Source organism: Tachysurus vachellii, chromosome 14 (genome assembly GCF_030014155.1).
Source record: "Tachysurus vachellii isolate PV-2020 chromosome 14, HZAU_Pvac_v1, whole genome shotgun sequence".
Classification (NCBI taxonomy): Eukaryota; Metazoa; Chordata; class Actinopteri; order Siluriformes; family Bagridae; genus Tachysurus; species Tachysurus vachellii.
Genome location: NC_083473.1, coordinates 5,722,277 through 5,743,765, shown reverse-complemented (window position 1 = coordinate 5,743,765; position 21,489 = coordinate 5,722,277). Strand labels below are relative to the sequence as shown.

Sequence of the window (21,489 nt, the reverse complement as noted above, 5' to 3'; positions counted from 1 at the left end):
CATACGCAGGTATACGGTGTATGCTTACTTTTTCCCCAGGGCTGTTTGCGTATAACGACTTCTATGGCTTAATATTAGCTTATACCCTCGGTATACCCACTTGTTTTGCTGCTTAAAACGTCCATAATTTACCCTCGTCTTTTCTTCCCCTTTAACTGCATCGTATCATCATCTTTTTTGTAAACATTATGTGGCTTTATGAAAAAAATCTTTGCAGGTCTGATACACAATGATACACAATGACACACAATAACACAATGACACACAATGATACACAATAACACACAATAACACAATGACACACAATGACACACAATAACACAATTGCACACAATGACACACAATGACACACAATAACACAATGACACACAATGATACACAATGACACACAATAACACAATGACACACAATGATACACAATGACACACAATAACACAATGATACACAATGACACACAATGACACACAATAACACAATGACACACAATGATACACAATGACACACAATAACACAATGATACACAATGATACACAATGACACACAATAACACAATGGCACACAATGACACACAATAACACAATGACACACAATGATACACAATGACACACAATAACACAATGATACACAATGACACACAATGACACACAATGACACACAATAACACAATGACACACAATGACATACAATAACACAATGATACATAATGATACACAATGACACACAATGACACACAATAACACAATGACACACAATGATACACAATGACACACAATAACACAATGATACACAATGACACACAATGACACACAATGACACACAATAACACACAATGATACACAATGACACACAATAACACAATGACACACAATGATACACAATGACACACAATAACAATGATACACAATGACACACAATGACACACAATGACACACAATAGCACAATGACACACAATGATACACAATGACACACAATAACACAATGATACACAATGATACACAATGACACACAATGACACACAATAACACAATGACACACTGTGTAGAAGAAGAATCACACCACAATAACTCACAACTCACATTAGAGATCACTCAATAATCATCACATCACACTGAACACAGTCCATTACATTCACTATTGTAAGATAAACAGTTTACAGTTTTCAAGATTGTTGTTTTATTTATAATAACAAACAGTTTGATGGATCATTTTTCATATTTTTCAGTGTCTATCTCTAATCCTACCTCCAGTACAGTCTCTAATTCTACCCCTGTTATTAATCTGGTCTCCGCCTCAGTCTCTGTCTTGTGTCTGTTTCAGGTCACAGTCTGGTCCTGCTCTGGATTCTGACTCAGTAACTGGTGTAACTCCTCCTGTCCAAACTGACTCTTTCTAAATGTTTTTGAATGAACCTGGTGTTCATTCTCTCCACTTCCTTGTTCAGACTGAGACCTGGTTCAGAGGATTCAGGGACACTGTGTGTCTCACACTCTCACACACCTCTTGTACTGTCTCATCTTAAACAGTTTCATTCTTTTAGTGCTGTTTCTTTTGGAAATGAATCTTATCCATCAGTCATCCTCCTTAGTCCTGAGATCTTCTCACTTCCTCTCCTCTTAGACTGAAGCTTCCTTTCTGACAATAGCCTTCAGTCATCCATCCATCATCCATATGACAGGAGTCAGGGAAAAATGTATAATGATTGATGGTGTTTATTATTATATTTATAAATACAGAGTACATACATTAAGCATTGAGTGATGGGGGTCTGTGTCCCAGTGGAAATTTATGCCTAGCAACGATCCTCATCAAAATTAAATAATGATTAAATATGAGCTCTTTCTTCTCCTGCTGTTATAAAGAGATCAGTGTGAGAACTTCACTAAAGGTCATCAGGAGATTTGAGTGTCAGCTGTAATTTTCACTGTTTTCTGGAGGTTTCACAGTTGTGTCTTTATGCACTGGGTGTAAAAACCTTATTAATTTCTGTAAATAACAGACTACAATGCTGGCTGACAGACAGACCTGTGTTCTCAATCCACAGCAAGTGTTAAGAAGAGAGTAAGAAGTGTGTAGAACATCACCTGCTCTGCTCATACATTTAGGTGGAAGATTCATTGCAGGACATTCAAATTTAGGACTTTTATCTAGATCATGTGTATCATGTCAGTTCTGTCAGGACCATTTTGTGAAGAGAGAATTTATTAGGTGATATGCATACAGTTAGTGTTGGCGGTATGGTTCGCATGCATGGACAGAGCAGGGAGAGCAGCAACTAGAGAATAGAATAGACCCCCAAAACAAAACCATGAGCCGAATGAAAAAAAAACCCCACATAACTGTTGCAGCATGAAGCTGGTAAATCCAGAACTGATCAAAGATCATCCTGGCTGAGCGAATGTCGGCATATTTGCAAGGAGCATGTTGCTGTAGTCAGTTAAAGCAAAGTGTGAAGCAAAGGGGGAGCGTGATGCGTGCACCCCTGTGCAGCGATATAAACAAGTATGTCGGATATCCGCTAAATAAAAGTGAGAACGGATAGGGGAGCACGCGTCCTGTAGAAACTCTGGTTTCTCATGAAGCTTGATTTCAACATCCAGAGGGAAGAAAACGATGTTGCAGTATGAAGCTAATACATCCAGCTAATCAACGATCAGGGGAAGGTCACCCTGGCCTGAGCGAATGGCGGCATATTTGGAACGAGCGTGTTGCTGTAGTCTGTTGAGCTGAGTGTGAATTGTAGAGGGGGAAGCATAATACTCCCCTGCGGCAGCGATATAACGACACGCATGTAGTATATACACTAGGCTAGAGTGGGAACAGCTAGGGGAAGCATGCACCCTGTAGAAGACTCTGGTTGCTCGTGAAGCTTGGTATTTGAACATACTTTTGAAAGCTACTACGTCCGGGGCTAATCAACAATCAGGGGAAGCATCGCCCTGGGCTGAGCAGAAGGCAGCATATTTGCGGCGAGCTTGTAGCTCTAGATGTTGAGGCTGAGTGCGTGGCGTAATGGGGGAAGTAGAATACACCCTGCGGCAGTAATATGACGACGGCATATTGTAAACATGCTAAGCTAGCGATAACAGGTAGGGGAAGCATGCGCCCTGTAGAGACTCTAATACATGCGGGGCTAATCAATAGTCAGGTAAAGCGTCACCCTGGGCTGAGCAGATGGCGCGTATATTTGCGACAAGCATGTTGCTGCTATTTTTTATTTTTATTTTTTAATTGCAACAAGCATGTTGTATATCCACTCAGCTAAGTGCAGTTGTATATCCACTCAGCTAAGTGAAGCTTCCCCCGAGCTGAGCAGATGGCGGCATATTTGCAGCAAGCATGTTGCTGTAGTAAGTTGAAAAGCTATCTCTCAGTCGGCTAGTGCGGGATCGGATGCTGCGGAGACGTCTTCCTGAGGGAAGCAGAAAGCAGTCTGTGGACGGGTGGTGGGAGTCATTGATGATCCTCCGGGCTTTCCTTATACACCGCCTGGTGCAGATGTCCTGGAGGGAGAGAAGCTCACCTCCGACGATGTGGCTGGCAGTTCGCGCAACCCTTCCGGAGCTTTACGGTTGCCAGCATGCCGTTTTTCGAACCAGGCAGTGGTGCAGCCCGTCAGGATGCTCTTTATAGTGCAGGTGTAGAATGTTCTGGGGATGTTCCTATATTCCTCAGCCATCTTGGGAAGAAGAGGCGTTGTGCCTATTCGGCACTGCATCAGTGTGTAGGTCCAGGTGAGATCCTCGCTGATGTTAAGACGGAGAACTTAAAAGTTGCTCACTTGCTCCGCTGGTGTCTCTTTCGATGATGATGGGTTTGTGTTCTCTGCTCATTTTCTGAAGATCCTTTTTGTGCTTTTTTTTTTTGAAAAAAAAGTGCGCCTGTGTGCAATATTTCTTTCTATTTGCTGCTGTAACGGAGAAATTTCCCCATTGTGGGACGCATAAAGGTATACCTTATTGTAGCAGAGCGGTGGGGGAAAGTGTAACAATTCTAGGTTAATTTATAAAACGCCACAAAAGGCCCCTAGGGGTATAACATTTGACTACACCACCCCTTATGAGGGGAACAGTCCCAAAAGGACACAGGTTCGTTACCTAATGATGAGCAAGAGACAAGGGCACGAGAATAACACAATAGACAGTTGTGTTACTTTATTTTTACAGTTTGTGCAAGATTAAGATTCTCAAAAGAATGTAAAATCTTCAGTCACTTAACACAAAACCAAATACACAGAACAGAAAACATACTTTAAATGACTAGGCCTTTCAAGGGCAAGAGGAGATAACACATGACCCAGCTACATCACAGTGTCAAGCCACACCACTCACACGTGTGGAAGGTACACATCAAACACAGCACACAGTGTAAAAGCCACCCTCAATAGGTACAGCAATTATTTCCTCCCCCTAAAAGACGACCCACCCAACACAAGTATATCAAAAGTAAAATTAAACAAAACAACAAAAGAATTAAATGCAAAAACAAAATCAACATTGCAAAACCAAAACAAAACAGAAATTCCTCTCAATTTAAATTAAATATACACAATATAAGTCAAACAAAATAACAAAACTAATCAATAATGAAACCAAATAGCCCAGATTCAAAGAGGGCGAAAGACATACTTATTGATAGTATGATATGGTATCAATTAACGATAGTTAGTACATGCAGATTTACTAGATTTACTATCACTAATACAAATTTTGTACATGCAGATTTAATAATGCGTGCTTCCATTCAAGCAGGACCAAGGGCAAACTAATAATAATATTAAATCACATACATCAAAGAAAACAAACGAAATACACAGAGGAGTATTAAGACAAGTAACCACATTAAATAAATAAAAAAACAAAACTAAGACATCGACTAAGTGACTCACCGTTAGGGAAGAGTGGACAAAAAACTCAGCAAAGGGAAGAGTGGACAAAAAACAACCACAGAGCTGCCGACTAAAATACCGGTATACGGCGTGAAGCCCCGTTGTGCCGAGTTGGAGTCAGAGCGACCCGCAACAGTATTCTCAGAGGCAAAACAGCAGTGCAGTCATACCCATGGACTTAACCCTCTCATCCCTCAGAAAGTGGTTGGACAACCAGATCAACCTGCTGAGCATGTCACAGTATGTTATTAAAAATAAATAAATAAATAAATAAACCGCCGCAAACAGGGACTGAAATTATACGTACCAGCGATTAGCAGTTATAACTCGCACTAAATGCGATCATCTTCACTAGATTGACTTTTCTTGTTCACAAACTGGATGCTAACACACACTGAGATAGCAGAACACCCATGCCAACAACAGCGGGACAATATTGTCCTATAGTGTTAAACAGAGCACATGAGTAAGCACGCATATAAAGTTTGCCGGACAGGTTACCACGCGGTTACATACGCACATACCTGGGGAAACCATCAATGGGGTCCCACGAGAGGGCGGTGCCAGCAATGACGCATAGGCAGGTAACCCGAAACCTGCCTTTATATAATTTATTCACTTATCACGTGACCAAACAAGCAATTTATCTCGCTCACTCTGCTACATTATCTTATAAGATAGCGTAACATTAAATGACGTAACCTAGCATGCATAACATAGCATAGCATAGCGAAGCGTAGCATAACGTGGCGTGGCATAACAGACTGTACAACACGCCAGCCCTAAGGTCGCTTCCGGCTCAACAAACGCACCATTAAACACGAACACGCGCGCCGTATCTATTAACCGTAAGTTTAAAGCAGAGCCGATCGGCCATGTACGCTCACTACGCAAGTTGCGTAGGGCCCCGCAAATTACGCAAGGCCCCGCCTCCCCCTGCCTCATTTTACAGCGCGTGTTAATGTTTACAGTGTAGATGACAATATGAAGCGGAGCTATCCATCTGCCCATGAAAAGAGGAAAAAGAAACAAAATGAGAGTGAAATGCGAGAACAGCAATCAGGTAAACTTGTGTTCTCTTCAAGTTTGATGTCAGCAAGAGCAAATAACAGTAAAGTTAAGTTGATTCTGTCTCTAGTCTCTATCTGACTAGCTAAATTAACTGTGCAGTGCTGCCAGTGCATCTCCTGGCTTGTCTGTCACACAACAATTTATTGCGTGAACATTCGCGTGAATAAACGGCAAAGGGTAACAGTGTTTATAAACTGCAGCTCGATAACCGGCCGCGCGTGAACATGCGTTCATATGCGCGTGCAATATCATGCACGTAATGACACGCACGCTTTCCAGCAGCAACATCTGTGTGGGGACCAGTACAAAAAGTAGCGTGATATCGCTCCTAAATGACAATGTTTATAGTCTCTCAATCAAGGTTACAACAACGTTAATGCAATATGGAAACCAATGGATTTACATTGGAATGGACATAATGCCAGGTCAATATGAATGTACATCCCTCAGTAAATAATAACCATCAGGGATCAAGTATTGCTCTCATGCATATAATACACAGTGACACGGTATTGTCAGGCTCTCGGGGTAAGGCAGGAAGATAAAGGGAAGCAGACCCCTAGACAAGATAGTTTCACAGGAATAGGGGTTTAATACATAACATACACCACGCTAGGACATTACAATACTAGACATACTACGATTAGACGTAGGACTAATACACACACAGTCACATACAAAGACTATTGACTAATGAATCCACGCTGCCATCGGCAACGCGGGTCACATATATACCACCACAGTTACATACACAATTGGGAATAGGTGTGAGGACTGGGCGGTACAGACGAAGGCGGGGCAGCCACGTGACATTAATAAACAAACATTCGCACGTGTCTGAAAGTCCGCGCTGATCCACAACGGATCAGAGCTTAACCCTGACAGGTATGGCAAGCCATTTTAGCTTTTATACATTCACAAGATATGGATTTTTGATATCAAGAATTCAGTTTTCAATACTTAAAATGTAAATATTAAGAGTGTGATTTCTAGTAGTAACCATATTTTTGATATCAGGAATTACATTTAAATTCAGTTGCTAATAATCAACTCAAAATTCGATTTAAAATATTCCATTCAATAAAGATTTGTTTATACCTCATTTAATTCTGTATTGTTTTACTCTTTGACCGAGTGATGGAGCAAATTTTTTTTAAAAGGAGGGAGGTTTGTAGTGGGAGCAGTGGGGTGTCAAGTGTGAATGTGTGGCAAATGGTTTAAATGGCTCACGGGTCAGGTAGAAGGGCCCCTTAGCAGAATTTTGCTTAGGGCCCCAGGGAGGTCAGGATCGGCTCTGGTTTAAAGCATAATCAAACTTTCCTTTCGGCTCCAGTATACCAGTAGTAATCACGACCGTTTATAATTCCATATCGCGAACACGAAAGGAGACAGCTTGTGGTTTAAACTCTGAATAGCCACCGAGTTTAAATCGCAGCAGCGAAACGCTAGAGCGGCTCTATGAATGGGAATTTAAATGGTCGTGTAATATGGATGTCGTAACCAGACTGGTGCACGTTGTGGACAGCTGATTAACAGCTGATGCACGCTTGACGACGTGGCCTGCCAGAACTAACGCGATGCTTGATAGAGATCAAACCCTGTAGAAACCGGATCTGACTCTGTGTGTGTGAAAATGGATAAGATTCTCGTCTTGAATAAGATTCTGGTCTTGAATTGGCCTCTATTACAGATAACCTGATTCTTTTTCCTTTTTGTTATTTCATCCCAATAGTTCTTATTTTCAGTTCTAGTTTGTGGTTTATAATTGTGTACATTATTCTTTTGCTCTGATCCTACTTGTGTTTTTAATTTGAGGATGGATCTGTCTACATTCTCTGTGTCTATCAGTGTCTTGACCCCATTAGAAGAAAAATTATTAGAAAAAATCCTGTCCTATTTTATTAGGGAAAAAAGCTAGATGTGTCATTCTGATCAAAGTTGTTATTTTCTTTATAAACAGAGAAATCTGTTTTAATAGTTTAAAGTAAAATCTGACAAATCAGAGATATAAGAAGTGAAAGTGATCCTCAGACACACACACACTTGCATGAACAGCTCTGAGACTCAGAATAGATCACCACTTTCAGCAGATGTTCATGGTTCTTCAGCCAAACTCACTCAAGCACAACACACAGTGCTGAACTCGACCTGCTGTTAAAGGTGCTGTTCCAAATCACTGACAAAGACACTTCACTCATGAAGAAGGAGACCTGCTTTCTACATAGAAGCTTTATTTCAGCATAGCTACACACTGACATCACCTCAGACTGCTAAGCATGGTTTAAAGTGTACACTTGAATTCTAGTGGACTTCACAGCGGCTCTTTCTGAACGAGGCGACCTGAGTGGTGTCGTGGTGGGAGACGGTACAGCCGAACACCTCGGCCTCTTCCCAGCGTTCTTTACTGAGGGTCAGGGTGCTGCTGCGGCTGTAGATGCCGTCCTTCTGTTCTTCTGTGCTGGTCAGAACCCCCTCGTTCACCTCGGCACCGTCCACGGTCCAGCTCGGCAGCGCCCCCTGTGGAGAATAGGCAGAGAGCAGGCAGAGCAGAGAGGCCGTTCCATCAGAGAGCTGCAGAGAAGAGGGAGGGAGCAGAGACACGGAGGGCTTCACCACCGGACCAGCTGGAGAACACACACACAAACACACACATACAAACACACACACAATTAGATTAATGTGAATGTGAACTCTATCATACTGAACATGGTGATATTTGGTCCTTCAGTGTAACGGCTGTAGAGCAGATGCAGTAGTTTATCTGCACATCATACAACAGGACACAATTCTGATAAAGTCATCCAACTAAACTGCAGCAGAATATAATCATCAACTTCTAAAGAAACTCAGTGCTTAAATAATCATCACACCACACTAAAGTCATTTATGATCAATTTTTAGATTATCCTAATAATTATTAATGGGTTATAATTAATGGAAATCAACAATAAACAATTATTGTTCATGCTTCACTGTTACACACATTTCCATTGTGATGATAAATTAGAGTAACACAAAACAAATGAAATCAACTTAAAGCTAAAGTTTTATACAAATCTTAAATAGAGATGAAGTGACATATACAGGGTTTTAAAAATGACACAAAAAGAGAGTCTTTATAGAAACAACTCTCTCCTCTTCACACCACATTTTTCTCTTTTATAGAAAAGACAGAATACTTTATATCTGTCACATCATTATTTTGTAGAAAATCTATCAATTTCAATGAATTGTGTAAATAAAGTGAAGAATATTTGAGCTTTTAGACAAAGAAGGCACTTACTTTTTATAAAGAGTTTAGTTCCTCCACCAAAAGTGTACCACAGTGATACATTCCTATGAAGGCGTCGTACAAAAACCTCTGTCACACTACAGTGAACACACACACACACACACACACACACACACACACACACACACACACACACACACAAAGTTCAGTAATTGTCATATTTACAGAACACAGTTGTATGTCTAAATGTTTTGACTGGATGAGAAATAATGAATGATGGAGTAGTGATGAGATTCTCCTGAGAATTTCCAAGATATTAAACAAATCTATCAAGTTTAAAATTCTCTCTGATTAACATATTTATGCATCTTAGACCAAAATGTATTTTCCAGAAAATCTCCATCTGACTCCAGAAGTAAAATCCACACAATAACTCTGTAGTAGTGTGAGAATGACAGTAAGATTGGGGGAATGTGGTAAAGGTGGTTCCATACTTAGAGGACACTTTGCATTAGCAGCACATGCTTCAGTGATCTGGGAGTGTTTATAGTGCTGTGACTTTAACACTTCATGACTGAGAGCTGCTGCTACAGCAACTTCACCCACAGCTACCATGACTTTGATCCCCGTCTTCATCTGGACACTGATCCTCTGGACTCAAGGTCAGACACTGCTTCATATTTTATCTCTACAATCATCTGTTCATACTAATACACTTATTGTTTCTATTAGAATATTTCAGTTTCATGCTGCGTTATTGTGTATTTTTCAGAATGCAGAGGTCAAGTCACAGTAACTCAGACTCCTGCAGTGAAATCTGTTCTTCCAGGAGAAACAGTCACCATCAACTGTAAAACTAATCCCCAAGTGTATCAAGGCTGGAGTTATCAACCCTTACACTGGTATCAGCAGAAACCTGGAGAAGCTCCTAAACTATTGATAATTAAAGCAAACGAGCTACAGTCAGGTTTTCCAGCTCGTTTCAGTGGCAGTGGATCTGGATCTGATTTCACTCTGACCATCAGTGGAGTCCAGACTGAAGATGCAGGAGATTACTACTGTCAGAGTTACCACAGTGGTGGTGTGTTCACACAGTGTTATAGAGTCGTACAAAAACCTCCCTCAGTCAGATTGTAGAGAGACTGAACTGCTGCAGCTGGGAGCGACTGCAGGTGCTGAGTTGGAGGATGTGATACGACACAATGACACTCTGTGGAGGAGAAGAACCACATCACACTAACTCACAACTCACAGTAGAGATCTCTCCCGACTTCTTTCTTACCAGTAATTCTATCATATCAAATATTTCTGAATCAATGATCCATCCAGTAGCCATCAGTGATCATGCCCTGGTAACATTAGAATGGAACACAACTAGTCAACATAAACCCACTAGCAGATTTAACACATCTCTTCTGAAAGATCATGATTTTCACAGTTATTTCAAAAGAGAGTGGGCATGCTTTCTTGAGATGAATGACTCCCTGGAAACATCTCCATCTCTTCTGTGTGAAACAGGAAAAGCAGTTCTAAGAGGAAAAATAATGTCATTCTCCGTTTACAAATGGACCACCAATGGACTAACATCAGATATCTTCACGCTGCAACGGGGGAAATTATTCACAATTTTCATTGAGCCATTAGCAGCAGCTATCCGTCAAAACAGCTATATTAAAGGAATTCAAACACTAAACATGCACCACAAAATTAGTCTTTACGCTGATGATATATTACTATATTTACAAGAACACCCATCATTCATTCATTCATTCATTCATTTTCTACCGCTTATCCAAAATACCTCGGGTCACGGGGAGCCTGTGCCTGTCTCAGGCGTCATCGGGCATCAAGGCAGGATACACCCTGGACGGAGTGCCAACCCATCATCATTATAAGAAACGGTTAAACTCATTGATTCATTCTCAAATATCTCTGAATACTCGATCAACTGGAGTAAATCAGCCATACTTTCATTACAATCAAACAGCTTGGATGTGACATCCCAGACACCACCTATTCTTTTGTGCACTGACTATATCACATACTTAGGCATTAATGTTTCCCCCAGGATGTCAGAGCTGTTTGGACTCAACTTTACTCATTACTTAAAACAATAAATGATGACCTTCATCGCTGGATGAATTTTCCACTATCAATTATGGGCAGAATATCAGTAATTAAAATGACTATACTCCCTAAATTAAACTATTTACAATGACTCCAGCACTACCCACCCTCACCTGGTTTAAATAACTAGATTCAATTGTCACTAAATTCTATTGGCAAAATAAGACCCCAAGAATTAAATTGACTACACTACAGAGACAAAAAACACAAGGAGGACTGGAAGCACTACATTTCTACCCCTACTTTTTGGCCAATCAGCTCCAAAATATATACAAATGGATTCATCCTAACCCATCAGAAAGCACATGGCTAGATGCTGAACAGTCAATTTGTAAAGAGATTAACATTTCAGAATTACCTTTCTATAATCAGACAATCAAAAAGCATCACTGTTTTAAAACACCAACAATGGCCGCAGCTCTGACAGCCTTGTGGAAATTTCATCAAATCAGAAACACCCCTCTTGCACCATCTAAATACACCCCGATCTGGAATAACCCAGATTTTATAGTTAATAAGAAGCCAATCAGCTTACGCACATGGATAGATAAGGGCATCACACAACTTCAACACATCCTCCCCAATATAACCTCCCCAAAAAAACTACTCTCCAAAATATATAAAATAATATCCAGATCAGACAACACATTAAGCCTACACAATGCTAAATGGGAATCAGACTTATCCATTGCTCCCAATGCCGCTTTCTGGACACAAATCTGCAAAAATATCTACTTCATGACAAAAAATGTCAACTTACACCTTATACAGTATAAAGTACTTCATAGATTTCACCTAACTGGACAGAAATGATTTAAAATGGGTTTTACTTCAGAAACATGCTCACATTGCACACAAAACACCCCAGACACCTATTTACACACTATTTGGCTTTGCACCTCAGTTAAAAACTTCTGGGAAAACGTTACTGACTCACTATCCAACCTTATGGGTTGTCACATCCCGCTGGCTCCCTCCCTATGTATATTAGGTGACACATTCATAATCAATTTAAACAGTACAAACAGTCAATAACACCTAGTGGCTCTAACTATCGCCAAGAAAACTATCTTCATGAACTGGAAATCAAGGAACACCATACACATTACAACTTGGAAAAATTTACTAATAGAGTACATCTCCATGGAAAACTTGTCTACCTCCACTCAAAATAATACATCAGAATTACACCCTTCTTGGTCATCTCTCTTTAACTTCCAACAGTTATGAATCCACTGACCTTCTTTGTCTGAAGCCATACTCAATGATACACCATCAATACTCACACATGATTGGGGGAGGGGGGTCAGGAAGAGGTAGCAACACAGACTAATATCAAATATAAATAAAATACTTATAAGATTATATTTAAATCTATAGATTATATTTAAATCTCTCTCTCTCTCTCTCTCTCTCTCTCTCTCTCTCTCTCTCTCTCTCTCTCTCTCTCTCTCTCTCTCTCTCTATTTCTCTCTTTCTCTTTTTCGCTGCTTCTGGACCCTGATTGGCTGTGACATACTAGTCCCTGCCATGTGCGGTTCTGATTAGTTGTGGGTGGGTGTGATGTGGGGCCGGGGGCACTGGGCTTTCACCCTCCAGCTTGTACTTTTGCCTGGGATTTCTTGTCTCCGGCTGGCCCAGCACTTGTCTTGCTGTTTTAATGCACAATGATACACAATGACACACAATGATACACAATGATACACAATGACACAATAACACAATGACACACTGTGTAGAAGAAGAATCACACCACAATAACTCACAACTCACATTAGAGATCACTCAATAATCATCACATCACACTGAACACAGTCCATTACATTCACTATTGTAAGATAAACAGTTTACAGTTTTCAAGAATGTTGTTTTATTTATAATAACAAACTGTTTGATGGATCATTTTTCATATTTTTCAGTGTCTATCACTAATCCTACCTCCAGTACAGTCTCTAATTCTGACCCTGTTATTAATCTGGTCTCAGCCTCAGTCTCTGTCTTGTGTCTGTTTCAGGTCACAGTCTGGTCCTGCTCTGGATTCTGACTCAGTCACTGGTGTAACTCCTCCTGTCCAAACTGACTCTTTCTAAATGTTTCTGAATGAACCTGGTGTTCATTCTCTCCACTTCCTTGTTCAGACTGAGACCTGGTTCAGAGGATTCAGGGACACTGTGTGTCTCACACTCTCACACACCTCTTGTACTGTCTCATCTTAAACAGTTTCATTCTTTTAGTGCTGTTTCTTTTGAAAATGAATCTAATCCATCAGTCATCCTCCTTAGTCCTGAGATCTTCTCACTTCCTCTCCTTTTAGACTGAAGCCTCCTATCAGACAAAGCCTTCAGTCCTCCTTCCTGATAGTTTAATTGTTCTGGACCTGTTCTTCATCCATCAATCATCCTTCCCTGCCCTGCCTCTCATTATCTATTTTAACCTTTAACATGGCATGGAGTTGATGTTCTAAATTAATCTGGATTCCTCCAGTTGATGACCCAGTGTTATACATGATCCTTGACCGTTTTTCTATCTGTTCTTGTCATTAAAGAAACATTGTATTAGGTTTCTCTTCACGAAAACATGATCTGTTGTAATTCTAGTGCAATCTAGTGCAGTTCTTCTGTACAATGCATGTGAGGAAAGAATAAGTACAGTTATGGGCTATATTTGAAACTAAAGAAAGTTTTCAAATAATAAGACAAACTATTTTGACTCATATTTTATTACTGAGACCTATCAAGCTACCATAAGTTTGCTTGTCAATTTGCAGCTCTGTGGCTAATTATAAAATATGCCTTGATTTTCCCCTTAACTTTAACACCTTTGGGGTTATTCCTTAATTCAGGAAAACAGATGGGGGAGTTGGGTAAATGATTTCCTCACCACATTTTAGGTAAATATTCAGTGGTATTTATTAAAGCTTACTGAGGGAACTAACAGCATATTATAACCTTGAAAGGTGCAATATGCTTAAACTAAGAATCTGAAACCTGACACTTTTCTTAATAATTAAAAGCAAAACTAATCCTTTGTTGATTAAACTGTCTAAAGCCTCTAGCAGTCTGATGTGACATGATAGGAGTGTGGAAAAAATCTATCATGAATGATGGTGTTTATTATTATTATATTTGAGTACATACATTAAGCATTCAAGAATTTTTTGAGTGATGCGGTCCCGTGTCCCAGTGGAAATTTATGCCTAGCAACGCAATCTATTAAATAAAGATTAAATATGAGCTCTTTCTTCTCCTGCTGTTATAAAGAGATCAGTGTGAGAACTTCACTAAAGGTCATCAGGAGATTTGAGTGTCAGCTGTAATTTTCACTGTTTTCTGGAGGTTTCACAGTTGTGTCTTTATGCACTGGGTGTAAAAACCTTATTAATTTCTGTAAATAACAGACTACAATGCTGGCTGACAGACAGACCTGTGTTCTCAATCCACAGCAAGTGTTAAGAAGAGAGTAAGAAGTGTGTAGAACATCACCTGCTCTGCTCATACATTTAGGTGGAAGATTCATTACAGGACATTCAAATTTAGGACTTTTATCTAGATCATGTGTATCATGTCAGAGAGATCAAACCCTGTAGAAACCGGATCTGACTCTGTGTGTGTGAAAATGGACAAGATTCTGGTCTTGAATTGGCCTCTATTACAGATATCATGTGATTCTTTTTTCCTTCTTGTTATTTCATCCCAATAGTTCTTATTTTCAGTTCTAGTTTGTGGTTTATAATTGTGTACATTATTCTTTTGCTCTGATCCTACTTGTGTTTTTAATTTGAGGATGGATCTGTCTACATTCTCTGTGTCTATCAGTGTCTTGACCCCATTAGAAGAAAAATTATTAGAAAAAATCCTGTCCTATTTTATTAGGGAAAAAAGCTAGATGTGTCATTCTGATCAAAGTTGTTATTTTCTTTACAAACAGAGAAATCTGTTTATTCTGTCATGTATTCAGTATTTGTTAACTGTTTTAATAGTTTAAAGTAAAATCTGACAAATCAGAGAAATAAGAAGTGAAAGTGATCCTCCTCACTGGTAGTACATAAAGAGGCAGATTTACTGAGGGAAACACACACACACACACACACACACACACATTTGCATGAACAGCTCTGAGACTCAGAATAGATCACCACTTTCAGCAGATGTTCATGGTTCTTCAGCCAAACTCACTCAAGCACAACACACAGTGCTGAACTCGACCTGCTGTTAAAGGTGCTGTTCCAAATCGCTGACAAAGACACTTCACTCTTGAAGAAGGAGACCTGCTTTCTACATAGAAGCTTTATTTCAGCATATCTACACACTGACATCACCTCAGACTACTAAGCACGGTTTAAAGTGTACACTTGAATTCTAGTGGACTTCACAGCGGCTCTTTCTGAACGAGGCGACCTGAGTGGTGTCGTGGTGGGAGACGGTACAGCCGAACACCTCGGCCTCTTCCCAGCGTTCTTTACTGAGGGTCAGGGTGCTGCTGCGGCTGTAGATGCCATCCTTCTGTTCTTCTGTGCTGGTCAGAACCCCCTCGTTCACCTCGGCACCATCCACGGTCCAGCTCGGCAGCGCCCCCTGTGGAGAATAGGCAGAGAGCAGGCAGAGCAGTGAAGCCGTTCCATCAGAGAGCTGCAGAGAAGAGGGAGGGAGCAGAGACACGGAGGGCTTCACCACCGGACCAGCTGAAGAACACACACACAAACACACACATAATTATATTAATGTGAATGTAAAGTCTATCATACTGAACATGGTGATATTTGGTCATTCACTGTAACGGCTGTAGAGCAGATGCAGTAGTTTATCTGCACGTCATACAACAGGACACAATTCTGATAAAGTCATCCAACCAAACTGCAGCAGAACATAATCTCCAACTTCTAAAGAAACACATCGTGCTTAAATAATCATCACACCACACTAAAGTCATCTATGTTCAATTTTTAGATTATCCTAATAATTATTAATGGGTTATAATTAATGGAAATCAACAATAAACAATTATTGTTCATGCTTCACTGTTACACACATTTCCATTGTGATGATAAATTAGAGTAACACAAAACATAAATGAAATCAACTTAAAGCTAAAGTTTTACACAAACCTTAAATAGAGATGAAGTGACATATACAGGGTTTTAAAAATGACACAAAAACAGTCTTTATAGAAACAGCTCTCTCCTCTTCACACCACATTTTTCTCTTTTATAGAAAATACCTAATACTTTATATTTGTCACATCATTATTTTGAAGTAAACCTATTAATTTCAATGAATTGTGTAAATAAAGTGAAGAATTTTTGAGCTTTTAGACAAAGAAGGCACTTACTTTTAATAAAGAGTTTAGTTCCTCCACCAAAAGTCCTCCACAGTGATACATTCCTATGAAGGCGTCGTACAAAAACCTCTGTCACACTACAGTGAACACACACACACACACACACACACACAAAGCTCAATAATTTTCATATTTACAGAACACAGTTGTATGTCTAAATGTTTTGACTGGATGAGAAATAATGAATGATGGAGTAGTGATGAGATTCTTCTGAGAATTTCCAAGATATTAAACAAATCTATCAAGTTTAAAATTCTCTCTGATTAACATATTTATGCATCTTAGACCAAAATGTATTTTCCAGAAAATCTCCATCTGACTCCAGAAGTAAAATCCACACAATAACTCTGTAGTAGTGTGAGAATGACAGTAAGATTGGGGGAAGGTGGTAAAGGTTTGACTTTAAATACTTAAACTCCTGCACCTTCTTGTCCTCAGACCCCTGTATCCTCACTTTTCTTTTTCCCTCCCTCTCGTTCTGTCTTACTACGACTGACTTTAATTCCTCTTCTTTACAAAGCAGACCTTCACATTTCCAGGTGTTCTTCCACCTGCTCCATACTCTCACTACAGATAACAATGTCACCCACAAACATCACTGTCCATAATGATTCCTGTCTGACTTCATCTGTCAAACTGTCCATCAACATAACAAACAAGAAGACACTTCCACACCTCCACAGGTATGTCATCTGAACCTACAGCCTTTCTATTCTTGATTTGACTCAGAGGCTTCCTCGTCTCATCCTTTCTAATCTTTCCTATTTCCTGCTCTACAATATTCACGTCTTCCTTCAGACTCTCCCTCTCATTTTCCTCATTCATCAGCTCCTCAAAATACTCCTTTAATCTTCTCTGAACACTCTACTCTCTTTTTAGTACCTTTTCATTTCTATCTTTTATGAACCTTATCTATTGCACATCCTTCCCATCTCTATCTCTCTGTCTCGCTAATCTGTACATGTCCTTCTCACCTTCCCTCATGTCTAACCTGGCATACAACTCAACATATGCTTTCTGTTTGGTCTTTGCCACGTCTCTTCACTCCGCCCTGTGATTCCTTGTAATCCTTTCTTCTTTCTTTTCTACGTCCCACATCTTTTTAGCTAGCCTCATCCTCTGAATTCTGTCCTGTATGTCCTCGTTCCACCACGTTTCTTTATCTTCTTTTATCCTATCAGGTGACACACCTAGCAGCCTCCTACCTGTCTCCCTGGTCACTTCTGCTGTAGTTTTCCATTCATCTGGAAGGTCTTCCTGACCACCCAAAGCCTGTCTCAGCTCATGTCTGAATTCCTCACAACATTCTTTCTTTTTCAACTTCCACCATTTGGTCTTCTTTTCTATATTTTCTCTTCTCTTTTTTCTGACCACCAGAGACATCTTACACATCAACAGCCAATGCTGTCTGGCTACTCTCTCTCCTACCACCACTTTGCAGTCACTCTGCAGTTAAATGAAGTCCACCAGGTCCTAAAAGACCACAGAGTATGTTAGAGAAAATACTTAAACAAAAAGCATAATAAGACCAACAGGTTCATTATGGAAGGTTTATGAAATTCTATTTGAATTTTCTTTTAAAACCTGAATAATGCACTTTGCTACCTGACTCCTCTATGTAGAGACTCATTTGTACCATATTTTTTCCAGCATTTAAGAATGGATTTTACTTTGTGGTAGGTTCTAAATCTGGGATATGTATGTATTAAACCACACAGACATTGATCATTTTCCAGTGAGACCATGTAGATCTGTAATTGCAATTAAGTGCTATTTTGTGTAGAATCATGACATTTTAAGTCAAGTCAAGTCAAGAAGATTTTATTGTCATTTCAACCATATATAACTGTTGCAGTACACAGTGAAATGAGACAAAGTTTCTCCAGGACCATGATGCTACATAAAACAAAGACAGAGCTTTGGACTTCTAAATAATCCTAGCTACATAAAGTGCATCTGTGCAACCTGCTGCAACAAGTTCAGGACAAAAGACAAAAAAAAGATAATACACAAAAGACAATACACAAATACCAGTGCCAACCAGTGTAAATACTGTATGTTCAAACAATATTACATGTGCGGAAATACTAAAATTACATGAGGTATTGTAAAGTATTGTGCAAAACAGCAATCGACTGAAATGTGAAAGACAGCATGTGCAAAGAGCACAAACAGTGTGCAAAACAGCATGTTAACAGTTTGATATGATGGCGCTGTAGACATGGATGTAAATTGGATATTTGGTGTGGGTCATTGCAGTCCATACAGTTGATTGTGTGTGTGTGTGTGTGTGTGTGTCTGTGTGTGTGTGTGTGTGTGTCTGTGTGTGAGAGTGTGTATTGTGCTCAGTACAGTTCAGTTATTGAGGCGTCTGATGGCTTGTGGAAAGAAACTGTTACATTGTCTGGTCGTGAGGGCCGAATGCTACAGTACCTTTTTCCAGATGGCAGGAGGGTGAAGAGTGTGTGTGAGGGGTGTGTGTTGTCATCCACAATGCTGTTGGCCTTGCGGATGCAGCGTGTTGTGTAAATGTCCATGATAGAGGGAAGAGAGACTCCAATGATCTTCTCAGCTGTCCTCACTATCCGCTGCAGGGTCTTGCGATCCGAGTTGGTGCAGTTCCCAAACCAGACAGTGATGCAGCTGCTCAGGATGCTCTCAATGGTCCCTCTGTAAAAAGTAGTCAGGATGGGGGAGGGAGATGGGCTTTTCTCAGACTTTGTAAGAAGTAAAGATGCTGCTAGGCTTTCCTAGGTGATAGTGCTGGAGTTAAGTGACCAGGTGAAGGTCACCGCTAGATGAACACCAAAATAATTTGTGATCTCTACATTTGATTACAATAAAGAACTAGCCTGTAAGACTACAACATAGAAACAATCTACATATAATTGTATACATTATGCCCATTTCTGTATATGTGGTTTAATGCTCCTTCTCTTAAAAGGAAGCATAATTGGTCAAAATTGGTGTCTGACTGGCCACCCTGCATTGTAGCTCAGAGATATGAAGAATTCAGAAAATCGATGTCACATTTATGGCGCAAACAGAATTTATTGCAGTTATTTTAATGTTGTTGCAGACCTCTGGGTTGATATTAATCCTGCTTGATATTTTTCAACAACGAGATCATTTACCTGTTTTTATAAACTTTGGTTATAGAAATTCTTTAGTAACAGCTATACATTATATGGCTTTAATCAATATACATGACAGGTGTATAGTAACTAGCACTTTATATGAGCTTGAATGTGACTGGTTGATTCTGAAAGCTTCTGAAGTTTGTGCAAACACAAGCAAACTGGGTATTTTTGTCAGGACTCTGCCCGGACTTTGGCCATGTGCCTTTTGTTTATGTTCTGTGTTCACGTGTCTGCCCCGCCCTTGTCTTTTCCTCCCCGCCTCTGCACACCTGTCCCTCATGTCTGATTAATTATTTGTACTATTTAGTTGAGCCGCGTTGCCTTGTGCAGCGTGGAATCCTCTGTTGTCTTCTGTTTTGTCCTGTCGTCTTTTCCTAGTCTCTGTTTCATGTTTTTTATGTTAATAAATCCCTGTTTTTTGTTTCCTTCATTTAGGCTAGTTTTTATCCCCGCGTCACTGACAATTTTACATTTTTGTTTGTCTTTTTTCCCCTTAAAGATTTCTGGTTATCAATTAGTTTTTAAGATATTGCAGTTTCACAATAAAGGTGAAAAAGGTTCTGACATAATTTCACATGTAGAGTCTATAGATATATTCTATGTCATAATCAGATTCATATTTGCAGCAACTGACAGATGTGTTTCCATACTTAGAGGACACTTTGCATTGGCAGCACATGCTTCAGTGATCTGGGAGTGTTTATAGTGCTGTGACTTTAACACTTCATGACTGAGAGCTGCTGCTACAGCAACTTCACCCACAGCTACCATGACTTTGATCCCCGTCTTCATCTGGACACTGATCCTCTGGACTCAAGGTCAGACACTGCTTCATATTTTATCTCTACAATCATCTGTTCATACTAATACACTTATTGTTTCTATTAGAATATTTCAGTTTCATGCTGCGTTATTGTGTATTTTTCAGAATGCAGAGGTCAAGTCACAGTAACTCAGACTCCTGCAGTGAAATCTGTTCTTCCAGGAGAAACAGTCACCATCAACTGTAAAACCAATCCGGCAGTGTACAGTAACTCTGATGGTCACTGGTTACACTGGTATCAGCAGAAACCTGGAGAAGCTCCTAAACTCCTGATTAAGCTCGCAAATCAGAGACAGTCAGGTTTTCCAGCTCGTTTCAGTGGCAGTGGATCTGGATCTGATTTCACTCTGACCATCAGTGGAGTCCAGACTGAAGATGCAGGAGATTACTACTGTCAGAGTTACCATTCCATCACTGGCTACTGGTTCACACAGTGTTATAGAGTCGTACAAAAACCTCCCTCAGTCAGATTGTAGAGAGACTGAACTGCTGCAGCTGGGAGCGACTGCAGGTGCTGAGTTGGAGGATGTGATACGACACAATGACACTCTGTGGAGGAGAAGAACCACATCACACTAACTCACAACTCACATTAGACATCTCTATATAATCATCACACCACACTGTACACAGTCCATCACATCCATTACTGTAAGATAAACCGTTTTCTGATTCTATGACTTTCATGATGTCATTGTTCCCCTAACAATCCTATCCATTCATGAGAGGATCCTTGACCCTGGAGGATACAAATTTGTGAAATCCTGCCAGCTTCACTCAGATTGCTGAAGCTGCTTGGATGAGCAGTGAAATGTTTTGAGCTACAGTAACAACAAAGTAGTACAGATAACATGACTGAACCTCCAGACACCC

General features: G+C 40.0%; 2 long non-coding RNA genes and 2 gene segments (V, D, J or C); 2 read left to right on the top strand and 2 right to left on the bottom strand.

Moving 5' to 3' along the window:
- Positions 1-8,171: 8,171 nt before the first annotated feature.
- Positions 8,172-9,636, bottom strand: LOC132856624 (uncharacterized). Its single transcript, XR_009649440.1, has 2 exons — positions 9,241-9,636; positions 8,172-8,581 (listed from the first exon to the last, which is right to left on the bottom strand). It is a non-coding gene; the product is annotated as an uncharacterized LOC132856624 (long non-coding RNA).
- A 160-nt stretch (positions 9,637-9,796) lies between these two features.
- LOC132857356 (immunoglobulin kappa variable 3-15-like) lies at positions 9,797-10,326 on the top strand. The segment is given in 2 exon segments: positions 9,797-9,851; positions 9,962-10,326. Coding segments are annotated over 2 exon segments (414 nt in total).
- A 5,261-nt stretch (positions 10,327-15,587) lies between these two features.
- Positions 15,588-16,960, bottom strand: LOC132856625 (uncharacterized). The gene is made up of 2 exons (XR_009649441.1): positions 16,645-16,960; positions 15,588-15,997 (listed from the first exon to the last, which is right to left on the bottom strand). It is a non-coding gene; the product is annotated as an uncharacterized LOC132856625 (long non-coding RNA).
- Positions 16,961-20,562: 3,602 nt separating this feature from the next.
- Positions 20,563-21,092, top strand: LOC132857355 (probable non-functional immunoglobulin kappa variable 6D-41). The segment is given in 2 exon segments: positions 20,563-20,611; positions 20,722-21,092. Coding segments are annotated over 2 exon segments (420 nt in total).
- Positions 21,093-21,489: the final 397 nt, after the last annotated feature.